Source organism: Bufo gargarizans, chromosome 3, assembly GCF_014858855.1.
Source record: "Bufo gargarizans isolate SCDJY-AF-19 chromosome 3, ASM1485885v1, whole genome shotgun sequence".
NCBI lineage: Eukaryota > Metazoa > Chordata > Amphibia > Anura > Bufonidae > Bufo > Bufo gargarizans.
In genome coordinates this window covers 268185624-268206070 of record NC_058082.1, presented here as the reverse complement: position 1 = coordinate 268206070, position 20447 = coordinate 268185624, and the positions used below count along the sequence as shown (strand labels likewise).

The 20447-nt window shown below is 43.9% G+C and overlaps 1 protein-coding gene across 3 annotated transcripts in view; it reads right to left on the bottom strand.

Moving 5' to 3' along the window:
* The window catches only part of GALNT17 (polypeptide N-acetylgalactosaminyltransferase 17), a 564215-nt gene that overhangs the window by 280141 nt on the left and 263627 nt on the right, over nucleotides 1-20447 (bottom strand). For all 3 annotated transcript variants that reach the window (XM_044286562.1, XM_044286561.1, XM_044286563.1), the window contains one exon: nucleotides 9216-9390. In XM_044286562.1, coding sequence (XP_044142497.1) covers nucleotides 9216-9390 — 175 coding nt within the window. The remainder of the gene's footprint in view (nucleotides 1-9215; nucleotides 9391-20447) is intronic.

Sequence of the window (20447 nt, the reverse complement as noted above, 5' to 3'; positions counted from 1 at the left end):
CATTTTTTCAAGGAGACATAGAAGTGGGATAGAAACGCTGAGGACTGCATCATCATCACTGGCCATGTTGGTGGAGTACTTAAAACAGCGCCAACACAGCAGACATGGAGGCCCACTCGTTGGTGGTAAAGTGGTGCTGTTATGCAGAGCGACTCACCCGTGTGTGCTGCAGCTCAAACTCCACTATTGCCTGCTCCTGCTTGCACAGTCTCTCCAGCATGTGCAAGGTGGAGTTCCACCTTGTGGGTACATTGCATATGAGGAGGTGAGGGAAGGCCGAAGTTACGCTGCAGTGCAGACAGGCGAGCAGCAACAGGGTGAGAACGATGAAAGTGCGCACAGATGGCCCACACTTTTTCTGAAGCAGCTCTGACATATCAGGGTAATTTTTCAGGAACCTCTGCACCACCAAATTCAGCACATGCACCAGGCAAGGGATGTGTGTCCAGAGCTGCTATGTGATTTCGCCCATTATTGCACACCACCGGGACATGAGGCTCAGTGGCACCAACCACTCATCAGTCTGTTGTTCCATGCCTGTCCACAGCTCCTGCGCGGTGTGTTTCCCCCCCCCCCTAAACAGATGAGTTTCAAAACAGCCTGCTGTTTTTTCCCCCTGGCTGTGCTGAAGTTGGTGGTGCTGGTGCTACGCTGACCGGATGAGGAGGTGTTAAGCCGAATGCACACGGCCGTTTTTCACGGCCGTGAGCAGTCTGTGGAGGTGCTGGTGCTACGCTGACCGGATGAGGAGGTGTTAGGCCGAATGCACACGGCCGTTTTTCACGGCCGTGAGCAGTCCGTGGAACCACGGGCTGGATTCCTGCTGATAGCAGGAGCGCACGGCGTCATTGGTTGCTATGACGCCGTGCGCTCCCTGCTGCCGCCACAGTACAGTAGTACACTCACCTTGCGCATATTAAATGGTATATATGCTTGCAAGTATGTGACACGCAGTGCAGGATTCCGTGGCCAAAATGTTTGAGCAAAAAAAGCTGATGACGCCAAATAACCCTCTTGCCCAAAGGCTGACCGCTGGCTTGTTGGAACTGCTAGCCTGCTAACTACTGCCATATAAACTGGTGGACTCGGAGGCAATTAGAAAATTTGTGGCCATTGGCACACCGCAATGGAAAATCCCCGGAAGGAAATATTTCTCCCAGAAAGGGATCCCAGAGCTATATGGCCACGTTCAGTGGCAAGTGAATATATCTCTGGCACACAGTGTCGTGCCAAGATACATATGACCACAGACACATGGTCTAGCTAACACGGGCAGGGAAGGTACATAACTTTTACTGCCCACTGGGTGAACCTTCTGACGGCCGTCAAGCATATAACCCGTGTGGATTTGGTGTTACCGTCACGGATTGCATGCAGGCCTGCCTCTTCTTTACCTCCTCCTACTTCATTATCCATCTTCTCCTCGGCTGACTCCTCCTTTTCCACTACTACCGCCTCTTCCGCTGCACCCCCAAGCTTCCCAGAACCTATTCGACGTGCTAGGTGAGACGTTGCCATGCTGTGCTGTGGCTGTTGTGCCTGGAAGCCAAGAGCCACACCGGTCCTGCACTGCTTTCAGCTCTGCGGTCACAGGCCGATCAGTGGATAACCCCACTCAATTTGACAGTTGGTAAAGTGGTGTACGACAACGGTGCCAATCTGCTGAGCACGCTGAAACAGGGCAAAATGACACACGTCCTGAATTTAGTCGTGCAGCAATTCGTTGGCAAATACCCCGTGGTCCAGGACGTCATGCGGCACGCCAGGAAAATTTCTGGCCATTTTAGATCTTACACAGCCATGGCTCGCCTTGCTGATGTTCAGCGGCGAAACCACCTGCCCCATGTCTGATTTGTGACAGCCCGACTCGCTGGAACTCCACCTTGTATATGCTTCATAGGCTGCTCCAGCAGCAACGTGCCGTTAACGACTACCTGTACGTACTCTGCTGCAGGACAGGTTCTGGGGAGCTTTGTTTCTTTTTCACCGTGCCAGTGGCTGCTCATGTGCGACGCATGCAGGCTTCTGTGGCCATTTGATGAGATCACCATACTGGTTAGTTGCAGCCAGGGCGCAATCAGTTACATTGTACCTTACAACTTCTTTCTGGAGCGTGCAATGCATCGTGTCATTGATCAAGCCGTCGAGGAGCAGGAGCTGAAAGATGAGGAAGTCGAAATTCTGAATGAATTGCCAGGGGGAACTACTCCATCTGACACAAGTCAGCAGGAGTCTGAAGAGGAGTCAGAGGAGGATGGTGGCTGGGGGGAGGAGAAGGAGGAGGAGCAAGAAGAGCAGGCTTTAAATGGGGAATTTAAACTTTTAGGGGGTCCCTGGTGTTGTCAGTGGCTGGGGGGAGAAGACCGAGGACGACATTCTCCTGGGCGATGAGCAGGAGCAAGGGCACTCCACCGCTTCCAATTTAGTGCAAATGGGGGCCTTCATGCTCCAGTGTTTGAAGAGGGGCCACCATATAAAATGCATAAAGAGAAAGGACCAGTACTGGGTGGCAACGTACTTAGACCCCAGGTAAAAACACAAAATGGCGGACATGTTACCATCACACAGGCCTTGCTGCGAGAGATGCTGCACGGGCACAGGTATTTCCACCCACAGCAAAACAGGTACGGGTACCAATCCTACCATGCCTGCAAGAAGAGGGCGGTTTGAAGATGTGTTGGTCACTTCGGATATGAGATCATTCTTGCAGCCAACCCATTGACAGCCTCCCTCCGGATTAAGCCTCAGAGAACATCTAGACCGACAGTTGTCTGACTACATCGGGTTAATGGCCGATGTGGAAGCTCTGAGAAGCGAAGGGTCCCTGGACTAATGGGTGTGCAGGCTTGACCTGTGGCCAGAGCTGGAACAATTTTACATGGAACTCTTGGCTTGCGCCTCGTCGAGTGTCCTGTCTGAAAGGACGTTCAGCGTGATCAATAAGCGCACTCGCCTAGCTCACGACAGTGTGGACTACCTCACATTTTGAAAAATGAATGAGGCATAGATCTCTTAGAAATTCAACAACTGTGACGACCATGTGTAATTGAATTTCCTCATGCAAGCCCACACATATCCACCACCAACCAGAACAAAGAATGGCCCTTGTCTTATTTATATTCAGTGGCATAAAAGTCATTTTCTGTCAGGTGAATGCCTAATTTTTGGGGCCTATACTCCAGTGGCCTATAGCAAAAATGTTATCCAGTGACCGCTTAATGTACCTGCAGCCACATAATCACTTGTTCTTTTCTGTCAGGTGAATGCCTAATTTTGGGGGCCTGTACTTCACTGGCCTACAGTAAAATTGTTATTCAGTGACCACCTAATGTAACTCCAGCCACATAATCACGTGTTCTTTTCTGTCAGGTGAATGCCTAATTTTTGTGGCCTGTTCTCCACTGCCCTACAGTAAAATTGTTATTCAGTGACAGCATAATGTACCTCAAGCCATATAATCACTTGTTCTTTTCTGTCAGGCGAATACCTAATGTTTGAGGCCTGTACTGGCCTACAGTAAAATTGTTATCCAGTGACCGTCTAATATACCTCCAGCCACATAATCACTTGTTCTTTTCTGTCAGGTGAATGACTAGTTTTTTTGGGCCTGTACTCCCGTGGCCTAAAATAAAAAAAAATTCTAGGCTCCGGTAGGGCACATTTTTGAGGGTTTCCCTTTAAGACGCATAAAAATGGCCCCTGATTAAAATACATATTTTTTGTGGGAATTTTTGCTATTGATCCCCCTCTGGTATGTCACTGTCCATGCTGTGGGACTATTTGTGCACTTCTAGTAAGTATTTGGTGGCTGCAAATATGACCTGAAGGTTTTTCAGGTTCGCCTAACATTAAAGTGAATGGGGGCCGCTGCGAAAGCGCTGTTCGCGAATATTATATCGCAAACGCGCGTTTGCTTTTGCGAAATGTCCCGGACAATGTCCGTCCATCACGAGCTGCAACCATCCTGATGCCACACATCTGATGCTGAGTGCTCTTTATTTCACCCACCTTCGTAGGCGGGTACTGCTATTGCCCCCCACCGCCCCACTCTCTTACCGAGTCACTTTGTGGTCTCTTGATGCAGCCTCTGCTGCCAGTCTCCAAACTATATCACCTTGCCACTCTGTGGTCTCCTGATGCTGGTGCCACCTCTAAACTATACCACCTTGCCACTCTGTGGTCTCCTCATGCTGCTGCTATTCCCACAGTAGGTCAGCTTGCCACGCTGTGGTCTCCTGATGATGCTGTTGCTCCTACTGCCATCTCCACACTATATCACCTTGCCACTCTGTGGTCTCCTCCTGCTTCCAACTCCACACTATGTCACCTTACCACTCTGTGGTCTCCTGATGATGCTGTTGCTGCTGCCATCTCCACACTATGTCACCTTGCCACTCTGTGGTCTCCTCCTGATTCTGTTACCATCGCCACCTCCAGACTGTCATTGTGCCATTCTGTGGCCTCTTTATGCTACTTTCACCTCACCACTATTTCATAGGTCCACAGACTTCTTATGCTGTTACCGCCTCCCCACTTCATGACTGGGCCCCTATTTTGCCTTTCGGCCTGGCTGACATTATGATTTATTTGACCTTTTTTCTGATCTGTCAGAAGAAAGGAAAAATGAGACGCACAACCGATCCTGTCTGTGTAGCAGACCTGTAAGGCCTGTATAGTCCCATCAGAATTGGATTATGATTTGGTAGCCAAAAGCAGGAGTGGGCACAAAACACAGAAGACATGCAAATATTTAATTCACGTGTCATCTCTTTTTTACATCCACTCCTATTTTTTTGGGGCGTTAGCAATACTGATGGATTATTGAGCAAATGCTGACTGAGTGAAGGTGTATGCTCCACAGACAGGATCCGTTTTTTGTGGGTTATTGTTCTGACGGATTAGAGGAAGGGCAAATTCATCAGAGACGTCGACACAAACTTATTGCTGACACCCTCCCCACTCTGTCCCGGGGGGCTCAAATTGTATAAACGTTTAATAGAACAGGTTCTATAGACATCTATGTGGAATCAGCTGGCGATGCTGTAAAAGGAGTACGTTTTTTCTTGGCGCTAACATCGACCTGTAAGGCTGAGTTCATACTTGAGTTATTTGGTCACTGTTTGCCCCGTGACTGCCCAAATAAGTGAAGTGTGCAGTGATTCTAAGAGTGACGCCTGTCAAGTGCTTGTCATACTGACGCACAGTATTGTTTCACTACCACAGAAGACTCCCAACACGTGTTACTGCAAGGCACAGTGTTCTACACCCCTATAAAGGCTCTCTGCAGTTTTTTAACGCAAATAAATTCGGTTCAAAGTGAATTTTTCTGAAAAATTCTGCAAACTGCACAAATCGAATTGTTAAAAAATACGCTCATCTTTATTGATGACCTATCCTCAGGACAGAGGAGAAAAGATGTAGGCTACAGCAGCATCTCCACAAATTTCTTTATTCCGGTTTCCAAAGTGCGGTACAAAAATGCAACGTTTCGGCTTTGTATAGCCTTTGTCAAGCATACAACATCAATACAAAATGTCGACATATATATAGTGCAAATCACAACACTCCCACATAATCATCCATCCAATAACAACCAAGGAATGCTACAGCAACAACAACATGGCCAATCCAAACAGACTAATGATAAATACACCTGCTTATATGGATACACCCCTCTAGATGGGTGGATGATTATGTGGGAGTGTTGTGATTTTCACTATATATATGTCGACATTTTTTACTGATGTTGTATGCTTGACAAAGGCTATACTTAGCCGAAACGTCTCATTTTTGTACCGCACTTTGGAAATCGGAATAAAGAAATTCGTGAAGATGCTGCTGTAGCCTACATCTTTTCTATTACGTTCATCTGGACCGCCTTGGATCTGGGGTCTTCTGGATCAGCTGTTGCATTCCACCATCCCAGCTCTGGTAAACCTACTGTGGGTGCTGCTCTTAACTTCTGTTTTTTGCTATCCTCAGGACAGGTCATCAATATGAGAACAATGAGAGGGGGTGGGTTTTACTCCTGGAACCCCTCAGATCAGCTACTTGAAAATGTAGTCGTGTTTATGTATTTTCTGCTTCCTCTTTAAAATTTGTAATGGACGGCATTGGCAATATTCGTTTTCACAATATTTTGCTAATTTTTTGCATAATATTCACAATAATTTCACAAATTGTCGAATTTGTGATTTCCAGTCATTATTTTTGTGCAAATTGGCACTAATGATGCCCATATTTTTTGCGCAATACAGGCAACTTCGCATCAGGTCTGAGCAGATATTACTGATTGGTGCACTAAGTATTGTTGTGACATCACAGCACTATGTCTGTAGCATGTATGTATGGACAGCAGAGAAACAGTAATTCCTATTACACTACCTAGCACCCTGCACTGAAACCTTTCAGCTACACTATATTGCTATCTAACCTACACTGACTATCTCCCACTAACTATCTGTATTGTATATCAGCTAACTAACTAGCTAATGTAATTGGATAAGGAATAGGATCCAGATGAAAGCACAGAGCACAGCAATGTCACTGCTCTCTCAGAACTGCAAAAAAACAGCAGAAAATGGCTGCTGGAGAGTTTCTTATATAGTAAGGGGCAGGCAACTTTCCTATTGGTTACTAGGGATGTTGCTAAGCTCAGACAAATACATTGCAGCCTTCTCATTGGCCCACAAGCAAGAAAGGAGGTTACTGATGAAGAAAAAAAAACTTGAATATTCGCGATTACGAATATATAGCACTATTTTCTACATCTTTGCAAATTCTCAAAGTGCCGATATTCGCAATAAAAATTTGCAATTAGAATATTCACGATCAACACTATTCAAAATTACCTCTGTGTGTCACAGTGTAATTACAGCTGGTTGTCCCCTTCACTTGAATTGGATGAGCAATTGTAATTATAGCAGAATCAGTCATGCATGAGCGCTATTGCCTCTTCAAACATCTGATCGGCTTGGATGTCTGGAGTTGGACTCCTGACAATCTGATATTGATGACCTATTCTTAAGATAGGTCATCAATATCTTTCCACTGCAAAACCCATTTAAATGTATGTAATATTGCAATGCAAAACCATTTCAGTGCACTACTGTGATACATTTTGGTTATCTAGACAGCCAGTGTTCATATTCCGTTGCTTCTCTGTATTTGAGTTGCCCTTCTGTTTCTAATGGGAGAATTGAGTTAACACTGCCCTTTGCATTTTTCTTACCAAGAGAGACATAGATGGATATATGGTTTAATTATTTGTGTGTGAGAGAGAGAGATAGCTGAAATATCCTAAATATACTACTGAAACAGGCAGGAGCTGACTGGCCAATGTTCAGGGGCAGCCTTAGCACCCGTCACAACCACTGGACAAGTACATAACAATCTGATCGTCTTAGCATTAATTAATGCTAGGAGCAATAGCTAGTTATGCACTTGTCCAATGATCACAGGTGCCCTCTGGAATTCAACTGTATTAACAACCTCAGGACGGTGAAATAAGTTGAAAACTGTGGTGAGAGTAGCGGTATTTTGTGCTGCATTGTGGTATTTAGTTCTGCTGAGGCAGTATTTTGTGCTGCACTGCAGTATTGCTGGCCCCGCCTACTCCTGCTGTCCATGCCTACTTGTTTTATTCCTGTCTACTTGTGTTGCTCTGCCTTCATTAAACTTGGATCTGCCTACAACATGGGACCACTTCTTTTCCAGGGCCATTTTAAGTGCCCAGTCCACCCCCAGCAAAGAAGATGACAAACTGTACAGCGAGCTTTCTAGCTAAAATTCTTTGATTACAGCAGCACTGTCATTATGATAGTCTCTGCAATGTAGAGTTAAGGGAAGAGGTGCGTAGAGCCAAGTATATATTGAGATACACAATGGAATAAACTTAGCAATTTTTTATTATATTTTTTTTTATGAGGAGAGAGTAAGCTGCTTTCAGACCCCTCTGACAAAGGCTTATCTTCTCAAGAACAATTCCGTCAGATCCTTCTCTCCTCCAACATCAACTATATATATATATATATATATATATAAAATCATCTTTACAAAACAAATACTGTAAATCGATTTCATAGGATAGGAATAAGATCTGTATCATAAAAAGCTACGTTTTAAAAGGCAGTGTCTATACATGAGGTACTAAGAGCACTAACATTTTTCTATTTGAATACAGGAAAGCTTTAAGTAATGAAGAATATGAAATTATGTAATGTGCAGTAGATGTAGACCCACTATACCAAAAAACTGAATTGCCTTTGGGCTAGACCTAAGGGCAATCCTAGTGATACCCTGGTATTTACACTTTAACCCCCCACTAGGCCGATACCTTTTAGAATAATCCAAGTATAGTTGGCAGCTGACCCAGGGAGGCCGTTCAGAGACACTGGTGTAAAGCAGCAAGGGGTCAGACACTACCTTTAGCCACAAAACAGACCGAGGTCAGGGCAGGCAGAGTCCATGTGCATCCATAAAACAAGTCCATGTTTAAGGCAAGCAGCAGAGGCTCGTACACAGGCAGACAGAGAGAATTAGAACACCTTTACTGGGGCTAGGAAACACTGGAAAATGTAAAGCTTAGGCATCTTTCCCATGGGGAAGGCATCTAAAGTAATCACAAGTGGATAGAGTTCAGGTTCACTGTGCCAGGGAGCTAGACTGCAGTCTCCAGCACCAGGCAGAGGACCCCGGCAGCCAGCCCTTCAACTGGAAGCCAGGCTTAGCTGGTGGTCAGGCAGGTATCCAGACAACCATTAAAACTAATATGGGTGCTGCATACCAATCTTAGTCCAATTGCAAGTTTAGGTTTTTAGTTGGGTATCGTTTTAACTTAGATTAATTATGTATATGTGTATTGAATAGATTATATTTTATGTAAATTATGTTAATGCATTTGCACTTACTTTATAGTTATGCTATTTGGATAAAATTAAAACTTGTAAATAAAAAAATTATTGTTGATTTTCCAACAAATTAAATAATTATGAAGAATATCTCAGCCAACTACATGAAACATTTTAAATTGCTTACAGCTGAAAATGTCTTGGCACAGAAATAACATTTTATATGTGTCTAGTGTTTAAATACTGTGCCTACTGCAGTTTCTATAAGCTGAATATCATTACAATATATATATATGTATATATATATATATATATATTATATATATATATATATATATATATATACATATGAATATGTTTACCTACCAGCCAGCAGTAAATTCAACATGTGCATCAAAAAATCCAGTGATTTGTCCAGTTGCAACTTTCCAGCCTTCTATCCGAGCTCTAATCAATCCCTCTCTTTTATGATTGCGGACTACTTTAACAAGACCGGGATATCGCTTGTGGACATATTCTTCTAAAGGTCCTTTTAGCTCCTCTGGGGGGAAACACAACATATTATGAACATTTTTAGACATAAAAAACATGAAATATGTAAAACAATTTTCTAATATATCATGTGGTCACTAAAATCGATTGGTCAGTATCACAAGATGGAAGATGTGGAGAACAGAAATAAAGGTTTTTGATATTTAAAATGGTATACCATGAAATGTAAAATATTCCATTGTTTTCATAGGACTACAGATACATGTTTAATCTTAAAATAATGCTTCTCATTAAAATTAAAACTGGAGTTAACCATTAGGAACTGTTCAGTAGATTTAATCACTTTACCAGCTTTCAGCTGTACCTTCTGAGGACAATGTTGCACATTGTTAAACCGCCATCCTTATTCCTGCCAATCATCTCATTAATTATATTTAATCAACCACCTTTACTGTAGTACTTTGCCTCATATAATTTGACTCCCTCCTACTATCCACAACTAGTATAGCTTGAATACTTAACTACTTGACATCCGGGCCATTTGCGCTCTTCCTGACCAGGCCTAATTTTGCAAATCTGACATGTGTCACTATATGTGGTAATAACTTTGGAACAATTTTACTTATCCAAGCCATTCAGATATTGTTTTCTCGTGACACATTGTACTTCGTGATAGTCATAACTTTGAATCAATATATTTCACCTTTATTTATGAAAAAAAAATTGCAATTTTCAAAATTTCTATTTCTCTGCTTTAAGAAAGTGATACCTCATAAAATATGTATTACTTAACATTCCCCATGTGTCTACTTTATGTTGGCATCATTTTGGAAATGTCATTTTATTTTTTTAAGACGTTAGAAGGCTTAGAAGTTTAGACGCAATCCTTAAATTTTTTTAGAAAATTGCCAAAACCCACTTTTTAAGGATCAGTTCAGGTCTGAAATCACTTTGTGGGGCTTGCATAATGGATACCCCTATAAATGACCCTATTGTAGAAACTAGACCCCTCAAGTTATTTAAAACTGATTTTACAAACTTTGTTAACCCTTTAGGCATTCCACAAGAATTAAATGAAAATGGAGATCAAATTAAAAAATTTCACTTTTTGGGCAGATATTCCATTTTAATCCAATTTTTTCTTTAACACATCAAGGGTTAACAGCCAAACAAAACTCCATATTTATTACCCAGATTCTGCGGTTTACAGAAACACCCCACATGTGGTCATAAACTGCTGTATGGCACACGGCAGGGTGCAGAAGAAAAGGAGCACCAACTGGTTTTTAGATGCCATGTTCCATTTGAAGCCCCCCTAATGCACCCTTACAATATAAACTCCCAAAAAGTGACCCCATTTTGGAAACTAGGGGATAAGGTGCCAGTTTTATTGGTACTATTTTTGGGTACATATGATTTTTTTGATCATTCATTATAACACTTTATGGGGCATGGTGAACAACATTTTTTTTTGTTTTAGCACAGTTTTTTTAAATTATTTTTTACAAGGTTCACCTGAGGGGTTAGGTCATCTGACATTTTTATAGAGCAGATGGTTACGGACGTGGCAATACCTTAATATGTATACTTTTTCTTATTTATTTAAGTTTTACACAATAATAGCATTTTTTAAACCAAAAAAAAATAGTTTTAATGTGTGTCCATGTTCTGAGAGCTATAGTTTTTTTATTTTATGATTTTCTTATGATGGGGCTCATTTTTGCGGGATGAGTACCATTTTGTGGGATATGCACCTTTTTGCTCACTTGGTGTTGCACTTTTTGTGATGTAAGGTGAATGCTGTGTATACAGCGATCTAGAAGGCAGGGACACCAGGGAACTGTCCCTGCCTTCTCTAAGGGTTTCCCTGCTGTCACTGACAGCGGGCAACCTGATCTGCAGCTGCACGACTAGCGTGCAGCTGCGATCTCTGAATGGACGTTCAGAAACGTCCATTCAGAGATGGAGAACCACCTGCCGGACGTTTTTAGTCAACGTGCAGACGGGAGATGGTTAAAGGGGTTATCTCATGACTAATGTAAAAAATTATAATCAGACATCATATAGCACAGGACAATCTCTTTCTAACAAAGCTAGAACCAGCCCCGTACCTTACATGGATCCAGAGATCTCCACATTCATTGCTCTGCTAGATTTATATCAAGCTGACAGCTAAAGGGTCTTTCTGCTGCAGCTCAGGAGGCGTGTCCATGCTCTCCCTATCACAGCTCAGGAGGAAGTTGAAGGATGAAACTGAGCATGTGCAGCCATCTCAGGTGTCGCTATAAAGATACATTTTATTGAATAACTCAGTTACTATGCTAATTCTTTTTTTTATTACATGCAATTACAAAAGTATTCAGATCCAGGTGCTGGTTTGAAAACTGTAGAATTTTTTTTGTGGGACAACCGCTTTAACTCATCAGGAACACCAGAGTCACCTATTTTAATTATAGCAGAAACCATATCACAACACACTCTGAACTGGTCACATATACTTTCCCTCTAAACTCTTTCGTGTTTAGTCTGCCATCCACTATGCTATAACAAACAACACTTTATTTTGTTGACCCATTTACTAGCTTATTTACTAGTTGCTGCAATTTATTATTTTTAATCTCATTGTACATACCAGTGGCCAATCTGCAGCACTTTGTGCCAATGTCCTCATTTCTTCACTGCTGGGTAGGAAATCTTTCAAGAAAATTTGGGGCTTAAGGCCTCTTTCACACTGGCGTTGCGGGAAAATGAGCGGGTGCGTTACGGGAACACCCGCGATTTTTCTGAGCAAGTAAAAAACATTGTAATGCGTTTTGCACTCGCGTGAAAAAAATAGCGCATGTTTGGTACCCAAACCCAAACTTCTTCACAGAAGTTCGGCCTTGGGATCGGTGTTCTGTAGATTGTATTATTTTCCCTTATAATGTGGTTATAAGGGAAAATAATAGCATTCTGAATACAGAATGCATAGTAAAACAGCGCTGGAGGGGATAAAAAAAATAAAAAATAATTTAACTCACCTTAGTCCACTTGATCGTGGCCCGGCATCTCCTTCTGTCTCCTTTGTTGAATAGGACCTGTGGTGAGCATTAATTACAGGAACAGGACCTGATTCACCATGGTAAAAGATCATGTGACATACCATGTGATGACCGGAGTGACGTCATCAAAGGTCCTGTTCCTGTAATTAATGCTTACCACAGGTCCTATTCAACAAAGGAGATGCCTGGCCGCGATCAAGTGGACTAAGGTGAGTTAAATTTTTTTTAACCCCTCCAGCGCTGTTTTACTATGCATTCTGTATTCAGAATGCTATTATTTTCCCTTATAGCCATGTTATAAGGGAAAATAATAATGATCGGGTCTACATCCCGATCGTCTCCTAGCAACCGTGCGTGAAAATTGCACCGCATCCGCACTTGCTTGCGGATGCTTGTGATTTTCATGCAACCCCATTCATTTCTATGAGGCCTGAATATAGAGCATGCTGCGATTTTCACGCAACGCATAAGTGATGCGTGAAAATCACCGCTCATGTGAACAGCCCCATAGAAATGAATAGGTCGGTATTCAGTGCGGGTGCAATGCGTTCAACTCACGCATCGCATCCACGCGGAATACTCGCCCGTGTGAAAGGGGCCTAAGACTTTACACCTGCACCCACAAACTTAACAGTTTTTTAATACATCATTTTATGCCCTAAGACTAGGGCTACATGGTGATCTTCACTATGACACCCATCTTGATAAAGGATTACCATGCTGTAGAGCAAATATTAAACTGAATGGGGTCACAGTGTGAATCACAGGTTGCCAGGATTGTGACCACAGAATCACAATAAACACAATACTGTTGGATTTATTCTGGGTGTGGCAACTTGAGTCAGCCTGCATTCTTATTCCGTTCAAAGGTTGCACTGCTACATAGCAATCTTTGCTTTCACAATGGGTGTCATGGCTACTAGAGATGTCCTGAACTATTCGCCGGCAAACAGTTCCCAGCGAACATCGCTTATTGGCGTTCGCCTCGGCGGGCGAACATATGCGATGTTCGGTCCGCCCCCTATATGTCATCATTGAGCAAACTTTGACCCTTTACCTCACAGTCAGCAGACACATTCCAGCCAATCAGCATACCCTCCCTCCCAGACCCTCCCAACAACTATAAAAAAGCAAGGACGGCAGACCTCTTAGATTCATTCTGAAGCTGCAGTGTTAGTTAGAGCAGGGAGAGTGCTGCTGCTGAATTAATAGGGAAAGCGTTAGCTAGGCCAATGTTCTGTGTCCACTCCAGTCCTCAAAGACTCATCTGCTGTAAGGACAGCGTCCTGACAGCAGCCCAAAAAGCCCTTTTTAGGGCTGGTACATCAGTCAGCTTTTTTCTTTGTATATATATATATATATATATATATATATATATTGCAGTTGCCTGCCCGTATGTGAGAGGCCACAGGCCAGAAGACTGTACTGTGTGCACACCACTCATATCGGGTGGAACAGTACCTTGCAGATAAAAAAGTCATTTAATTTTTCCTCTGTAATATAATTGCAGTTGCCTGCCAGTGGGTGTCAGGCCCACAGACTGTACTGTGCCCACTGCCCACCACTCATATAGGGTAATACAGTACCTTGCACACATAGTACCACTAAGCTAAAAAAAAAAAAGACAGGCAGAGGCAGGCCACCCCGCAGGGGCCATTGTGGTCATGGTGCTGTGACTTTCATTTGGCCCTAGAATAATGCCTAGTGTTCAGAGGCCACATACCCTGAACTCGAAAAATTATGAGGATATAGTTGACTGGCGTACACAAGACACCCAATCTTCTACATCTTCCGCTCGGAACCTTGACGCACCATCCTCCTCCACCTCAGCTTCGGGCACCTCTCAAGTTACCACTCGCCTGCCTGCTGCCACCACCAACACTAGCACCACAGCCGATTCACTTGATCTGTCAGAGGAGTTATTTACACATCAGTTGGAAGAAATGAGTGATGCGCAACCATTATTGCCAGAGGATGCAGATAAAAAGGATTTGTCTCAGTCAGGCAGCATTACACACATGGACGTACAGTGTGATAATGATAATGTTGTACCCGCTGCTGCTTCCTTTGCTGAGTTGTCAGATAACAGTGAAGCGGTTGATGATGACAATGTGTCCGTGGATGTCACGTGGGTGCCCGCTCGAAGAGAAGAAGAACAGGGGGAAAGTTCAGATAGGGAGACAGAGAGGAGGAGGAGACGAGTTGGAAGCAGGATGAGGTCGTGGCAAAGAAGCTAGTGGCACAATCAGACAGCATGTATCGGCACCCGGGGTCAGCCAGACAGCACGCCAATCAAGGCATGCTGTTGCCACCACCAGAATGCCATTATTGAAAAGCTCAGCAGTGTGGCATTTTTTTTTGTGTGTCTGGCTCTGATAACAGCGATGCCATTTGCAACCTGTGCCAAAAGAAACTGAGTCGTGGGAAGTCCAACACCCACCTAGGTATAACTGCTTTGCGAAGGCACATGATCTCACATCACAAACACCTATGGGATCAACACATGCGAAAAAGCAACACACAAACTCAAAGCCACCATCCTCCTCCTGGTCCAGCATCTTCAGCCACGTCAACCACTGCTGTCCTCCTTGCCCCCTCTCAACCACCCGCCACTCCGCCTCTAACCTTCAGCAGTTCCTGCTCATCTGCCCACAGTCAGGTGTCTGTCAAGGAAATGTTTGAGCGTAAGAAGCAAATGTCACAGAGTCACCAGCTGGCTTGTCGGAACTCTTAGCCTGCCAGCTTTTACCATACAAGCTGGTGGAGTCTGAGGCCTTCAAAAAATTTGTCGCTATTGGGACACCGCAGTGGAAGCTACCTGGCCGAATTTTTTTTCCACAAAAGTTAATCCCCAACCTGTACTCTATTTTGGCAAATTAAGTCATGGCGTGTCTGGCACACAGTGTTGGGGCAAGGGTCCATCTGACCACTAATACTTGGTCTGCAAAGTACAGTCAGGGCAGGTATATCACATACACTGCGCATTGGGTAAACCTGCTGACGGCTGCCAAGCATGGAATGCGTGGCTCTGCAGTGGAGTTGGTGACACCGCCACGACTTGCAGGCAGGCCTACTGCCACCTTCTCTACTCCTCCTACTCCATTCTCTTCGCTAACCTCCTCGGCTGAGTCCTCTTCTGCTGCTGCGTCTTGCTCCACATCAACTGCACCCCCCAGCTACCCAGGGGCTATTCCGCATCCTGGATACAACAGTGTCACGCCGTCTTGGGGTTGACTTGTCTGAAAGCAGAGAGTCACACCGGACCAGCACTCCTGTCTGCACTGAACGCACAGTTGGATCAGTGGTTGACCCCACACCAACTGGAGATCGGCAAAGTGGTGTGTGACAACGGAAGCAATCTGGGCAAGTTGACACATGTGCCGTGCATGGCACATGTGTTGAATCTGATCGTACAACGCTTTGTGTATAAGTACCCAGGCTTACAGGATGTCCTCAAGCAGGCCAGGAATGTGTGTGGCCATTTCAGGCATTCCGACAGGCCATGGCGCACTTTTCCGATATTCAGCGGCGAAACAACATGCCATTGCCATTGAGGCGCTTGATTTGCGACAGCTTAACACGTTAGAATTCAACACTCCTAATGTTCGACCGCCTGCTCCAACAAGAAAAAGCCATCAACAAGTATTTCTATGACCGGGGTGCTAGGACAGCCTCTGCGGAACTGGGTATTTTTTTGCCACATTACTGGACGCTCATGGGCAATGCCTGTAGGCTCATGCGTCCTTTTGAGGAGGTGACAAACCTAGTCAGTCGCACCGAAGGCACCATCAGCAACCTGATCCCATTTGTTTTCTTCCTGGAGCGTGCCCTGCGAAGAGTGCTGGATACGGCCATAGATGAGCGTGAAGAGGAAGAGTTGTGGTCACCATCACCACCAGAAACAGCCTTATCATCATTGCTTGCTGGACCTGCGACAATGCTGGAAGAGGAGTCTGAGGAAGAAGAGTCAGAGGAGGAATGTGGCTTTGAGGAGGAGGAAGACCGACCACAGCAGGCATCCCAGGCTTCTAGTTGTCACCTATATGGGACCCGTGGTGTTGTAAGTGGCTGGGGGGAAGAACAGACCTTCAATGAGATCAGTGAGGACGAGGAACGGGACATAAGTAGCTCGGCATCCAACCTTGTGCAAATGGGGTCTTTCATGCTGTCATGCCTGTTGAGGGACCCTCGTATAAAAAGGCTGAAGGAGAACGACCTGTACTGGGTGGCCACGCTACTAGACCCTCGTTATAAGCAGAAAGTGGCTGAAATGTTATCGAATTACCGGAAGTCGGAAAGGATGCAGCAGTTCCAAAACAAGTTAAAAAGTATGCTTTACACAGCGTATAAGGGGGATGTCACAGCACAACGGGAATCTAACAGGGGAAGAGGTAAAAGTAATCCTCCCCCTACCACGACCACGCCGGCAAGGATAGGACGCTTTACAGACGTGTTGTTGATGGAGGACATGCAGAGCTTTTTAAGTCCTATGCATCGCCACAGCCCTTCGGGGTCCACCCTCAGAGAACGACTCGACCGACAGGTAGCGGACTACCTCGCCTTAACTGTAGATACCACACTCTGAGGAGAGATGAACCCCTTGACTACTGGGTGTGCAGGCTTGACCTGTGGCCTGAGCTATCCCAATTTGCGATAGAACGTCTGGCCTGCCCCGCTTGAAGTGTCCTGTCAGAAAGGACCTTCAGCGTAGCAGGAGGTATTGTCACTGAGAAGAGAAGTTGCCTAGGTCAAAAAAGTCTAGATTACCTCACCTTTATTAAGATGAATGAGGCATGGATCCCGAAGGGACTGACAGTGGGGGACACATTTGACTAAAAAAGGCCTGATGAGATGACATGGGCTAAAAATGGTCCACACGCTGTTGTATTTAATCTCTGCCTGCCGGAAGACTTGCGTGACTTCTCCGCCACAAACTAGGGTTCAAGCCGCAATGTTTTAGTACACTTTCTGCCTGGAAAACTTCAATTTTTCCGGCCGCTGGTGCTGCACTGTGGCTGCAAAAAAAAAAAAAAAAAAAAGGCACATACATGTGTCAATTCCCCTTCGTTATCGTTACCTTGTTGTGGTTAAAGGGGCTTGCGTATCAAAATGAAGCGATCACCTCTAGGAGTGTGTTGGCATTGTTGGCACACCCCAGATAATAAGGTTGTTGCTTCATTGTGAACAGACCAAAAGCGATCGGCTGGATAATTTTTCATAGAAAAAACATTAATTTTCTTTGTAATAATCTAAGGTGTTCATTAAAGCCTACTAGGCCAACAATGGGCCCACACTGCAGAATCATTGTTTTCTGGGTCACTTAACTGTCACTGAACTACATTAGCACGACCATAGGCTTTGAAAAACCGCCATCGCCTGCAATCTCCCAAACGTGCGCACGAGCACAGTCATCACTACACCAAAATAAAAGTTATGTCATGAGTGTGTCAACTATTGACAACTCTTTGCGGTTGTTTGCGGTGCGTTAAACAGGGAGTTTGTTCTGTCAGAGTTTGGTCTGTCACTGTGAAGCGGGCGTAACCCTTATACTACCTGATCGATACAACATCATACCTGATCGTATACACACACACTGGATGTTTTAAAGCACGTTATTCCAAACTATTTAGGAATGTTAGGTGATTTATGCCCTTTATGGTTTTAAACCACACTCTGCGTCAACCACGTAATTTTCCATGGGAGTTTTGCCATGGATCCCCCTCCGGCATGCCACAGTCCAGGTGTTAGTCCCCTTGAAACAACTTTACCATCACTATTGTGAAAGAGTCCCTGTGGGTTTTAAAATTCACCTGCCTATTGAAGTCTATGGCGGTTCGCCCGTTCGCGAACATTTGCGTAAATTCGCGTTCGCAATTCGCGAACGGAAAATGTTATGTTCGCGACATTTCTAATGGCTACCCGACTATCTCCAGTTTAAATCAACTTAATAGTTATTACATTTACCATATGCAAATGATTTGTTTATTTTCAATTACAACCAAGAACACTCAGTGTATTAGCATTAGGCCTTGAGATGTACAGTACAGACCAATAGTTTGGACACACCTTCTCATTCAAAGAGTTTTCTTTATTTTCATGACTATGAAAATTGTAGATTCACACTGAAGGCATCAAAACTATGAATTAACACATGTGGAATTATATACATAACAAAAAAGTATGAAACAACTGAAAATATACTTCACAGGTGTGCCCTGTCAGGTTTAATAAGTGGGATTTCTTGCCTTATAAATTGGTTTGGGACCATCAGTAGCGTTGTGGAGAAGTCAGGTGGATACACAGCTGATAGTCCTACTGAACAGACTGTTAGAATTTGTATTATGGCAAGAAAAAAGCAGCTAAGTAAAGAAAAACTAGTGGCCATCATTACTTTAAGAAATGAAGGTCAGTCAGTCCAAAAAATTGGGAAAAGTTTGAAAGTGTCCCCAAGTGCAGTCACAAAAAACATCAAGCGCTACAAAGAAACTGGCTCACATGCGGACCGCCCCAGGAAAGGAAGACCAAGAGTCACCTCTGCTGCGAAGGATAAGTTCATCCGAGTCACCAGCCTCAGAAATCGCAGGTTAAGAGCAGCTCATATTAGAGACCAGGTCAATGCCACACAGAGTTCTAGCAGCAGACACATCTCAAGAACAACTGTTAAGAGGAGACTGTGTGAATCAGGTCTTCATGGTAGAATATCTGCTAGGAAACCACTGCTAAGGACAGGAAACAAGCAGAAGAGACTTGTTTGGGCTAAAGAACACAAGGAATGGACATTAGACCAGTGGAAAGCTGTGCTTTGGTCTGATGAGTCCAAATTTGAGATCTTTGGTTCCAACCACCATGTCTTTGTGCGATGCAGAAAAGGTGAACGGATGGACTCTACATGCCTGGTTCCCACCGTGAAGCATGGAGGAGGAGGTGTGATGGTGTGGGGGTACTTTGCTGGTGACACTGTTGGGGATTTATTCAAAATTGAAGGCATACTGAACCAGCATGGCTACCACAGCATCTTGCAGCGGCATGCTATTCCATCCGGTTTGCGTTTAGTTGGACCATCGTTTATTTTTCAACAGGACAATTACCCCAAACACACCTCCAGGCTGTATAAGGGCTATTTGACCATGAATTAGAGTGATGGGGTGCTGCGCCAGATGACCTGGCCTCCACAGTCACCGGACCTGAACCCAATCGAGATGGTTTGGGGTGAGCTGGACCGCAGAGTTAAGGCAAAAGGGCCAACAAGTGCTAAGCATCTCTGGGAACTCCTTCAAGACTGTTGGAAGACCATTTCAGGTGACTACCTCTTGAAGCTCATCAAGAGAATGCCAAGAGTATGCAAAGCAGTAATCAAAGCAAAAGGTGGCTACTTTGAAGAACCTAGAATATGACATATTTTCTGTTGTTTCACACTTTTTTGTTATGTATATAATTCCACATGTGTTAATTCATAGTTTTGATGCCTTCAGTGTGAATCTACAATTTTCATAGTCATGAAAATAAAGAAAACTCTTTGAATGAGAAGGTGTGTCCAAACTTTTGGTCTGTACTGTAGGTAAATCTGACATTTTAATTATTTATATCTAGAGTTTACTACTCATTGGTAAAGTCTTATTTCACCATTTTTCTGTAATGGATTTTCTTTCTCTCTTCTTATTTTTTAATCTAAGTTTAACTTTCTCAAATGGGAATTACAACAGATGGTAGTTCACTGTTCTGATGCAGGTGGTAATTAATTTGGCAGGAGTACTTGTCCTTCCACATCTTGTCAAAAGTATCTCTTTAAGCTGTCCTCTTTTGCCCAAGTGATAAAGTAAGTATGTATTTAACCAACAAATATGGGATCATTATATGATATATTACTTTTCTGAAACATATGAGCTATAGAATACAGCCTTCATACACTGGCACATATTAGATTGGGCAGCAAGGTGGCTCAATGTTTCTCACTGGGGTCCTAGGTTTGAATCCAATCAAGGACAACATCTGCATGGGGTTTCTATGTTCTCCCTGTGTTTGTATGGGTTTCCTTCCACAAGTCAAAGACATAGTGATAGGGACA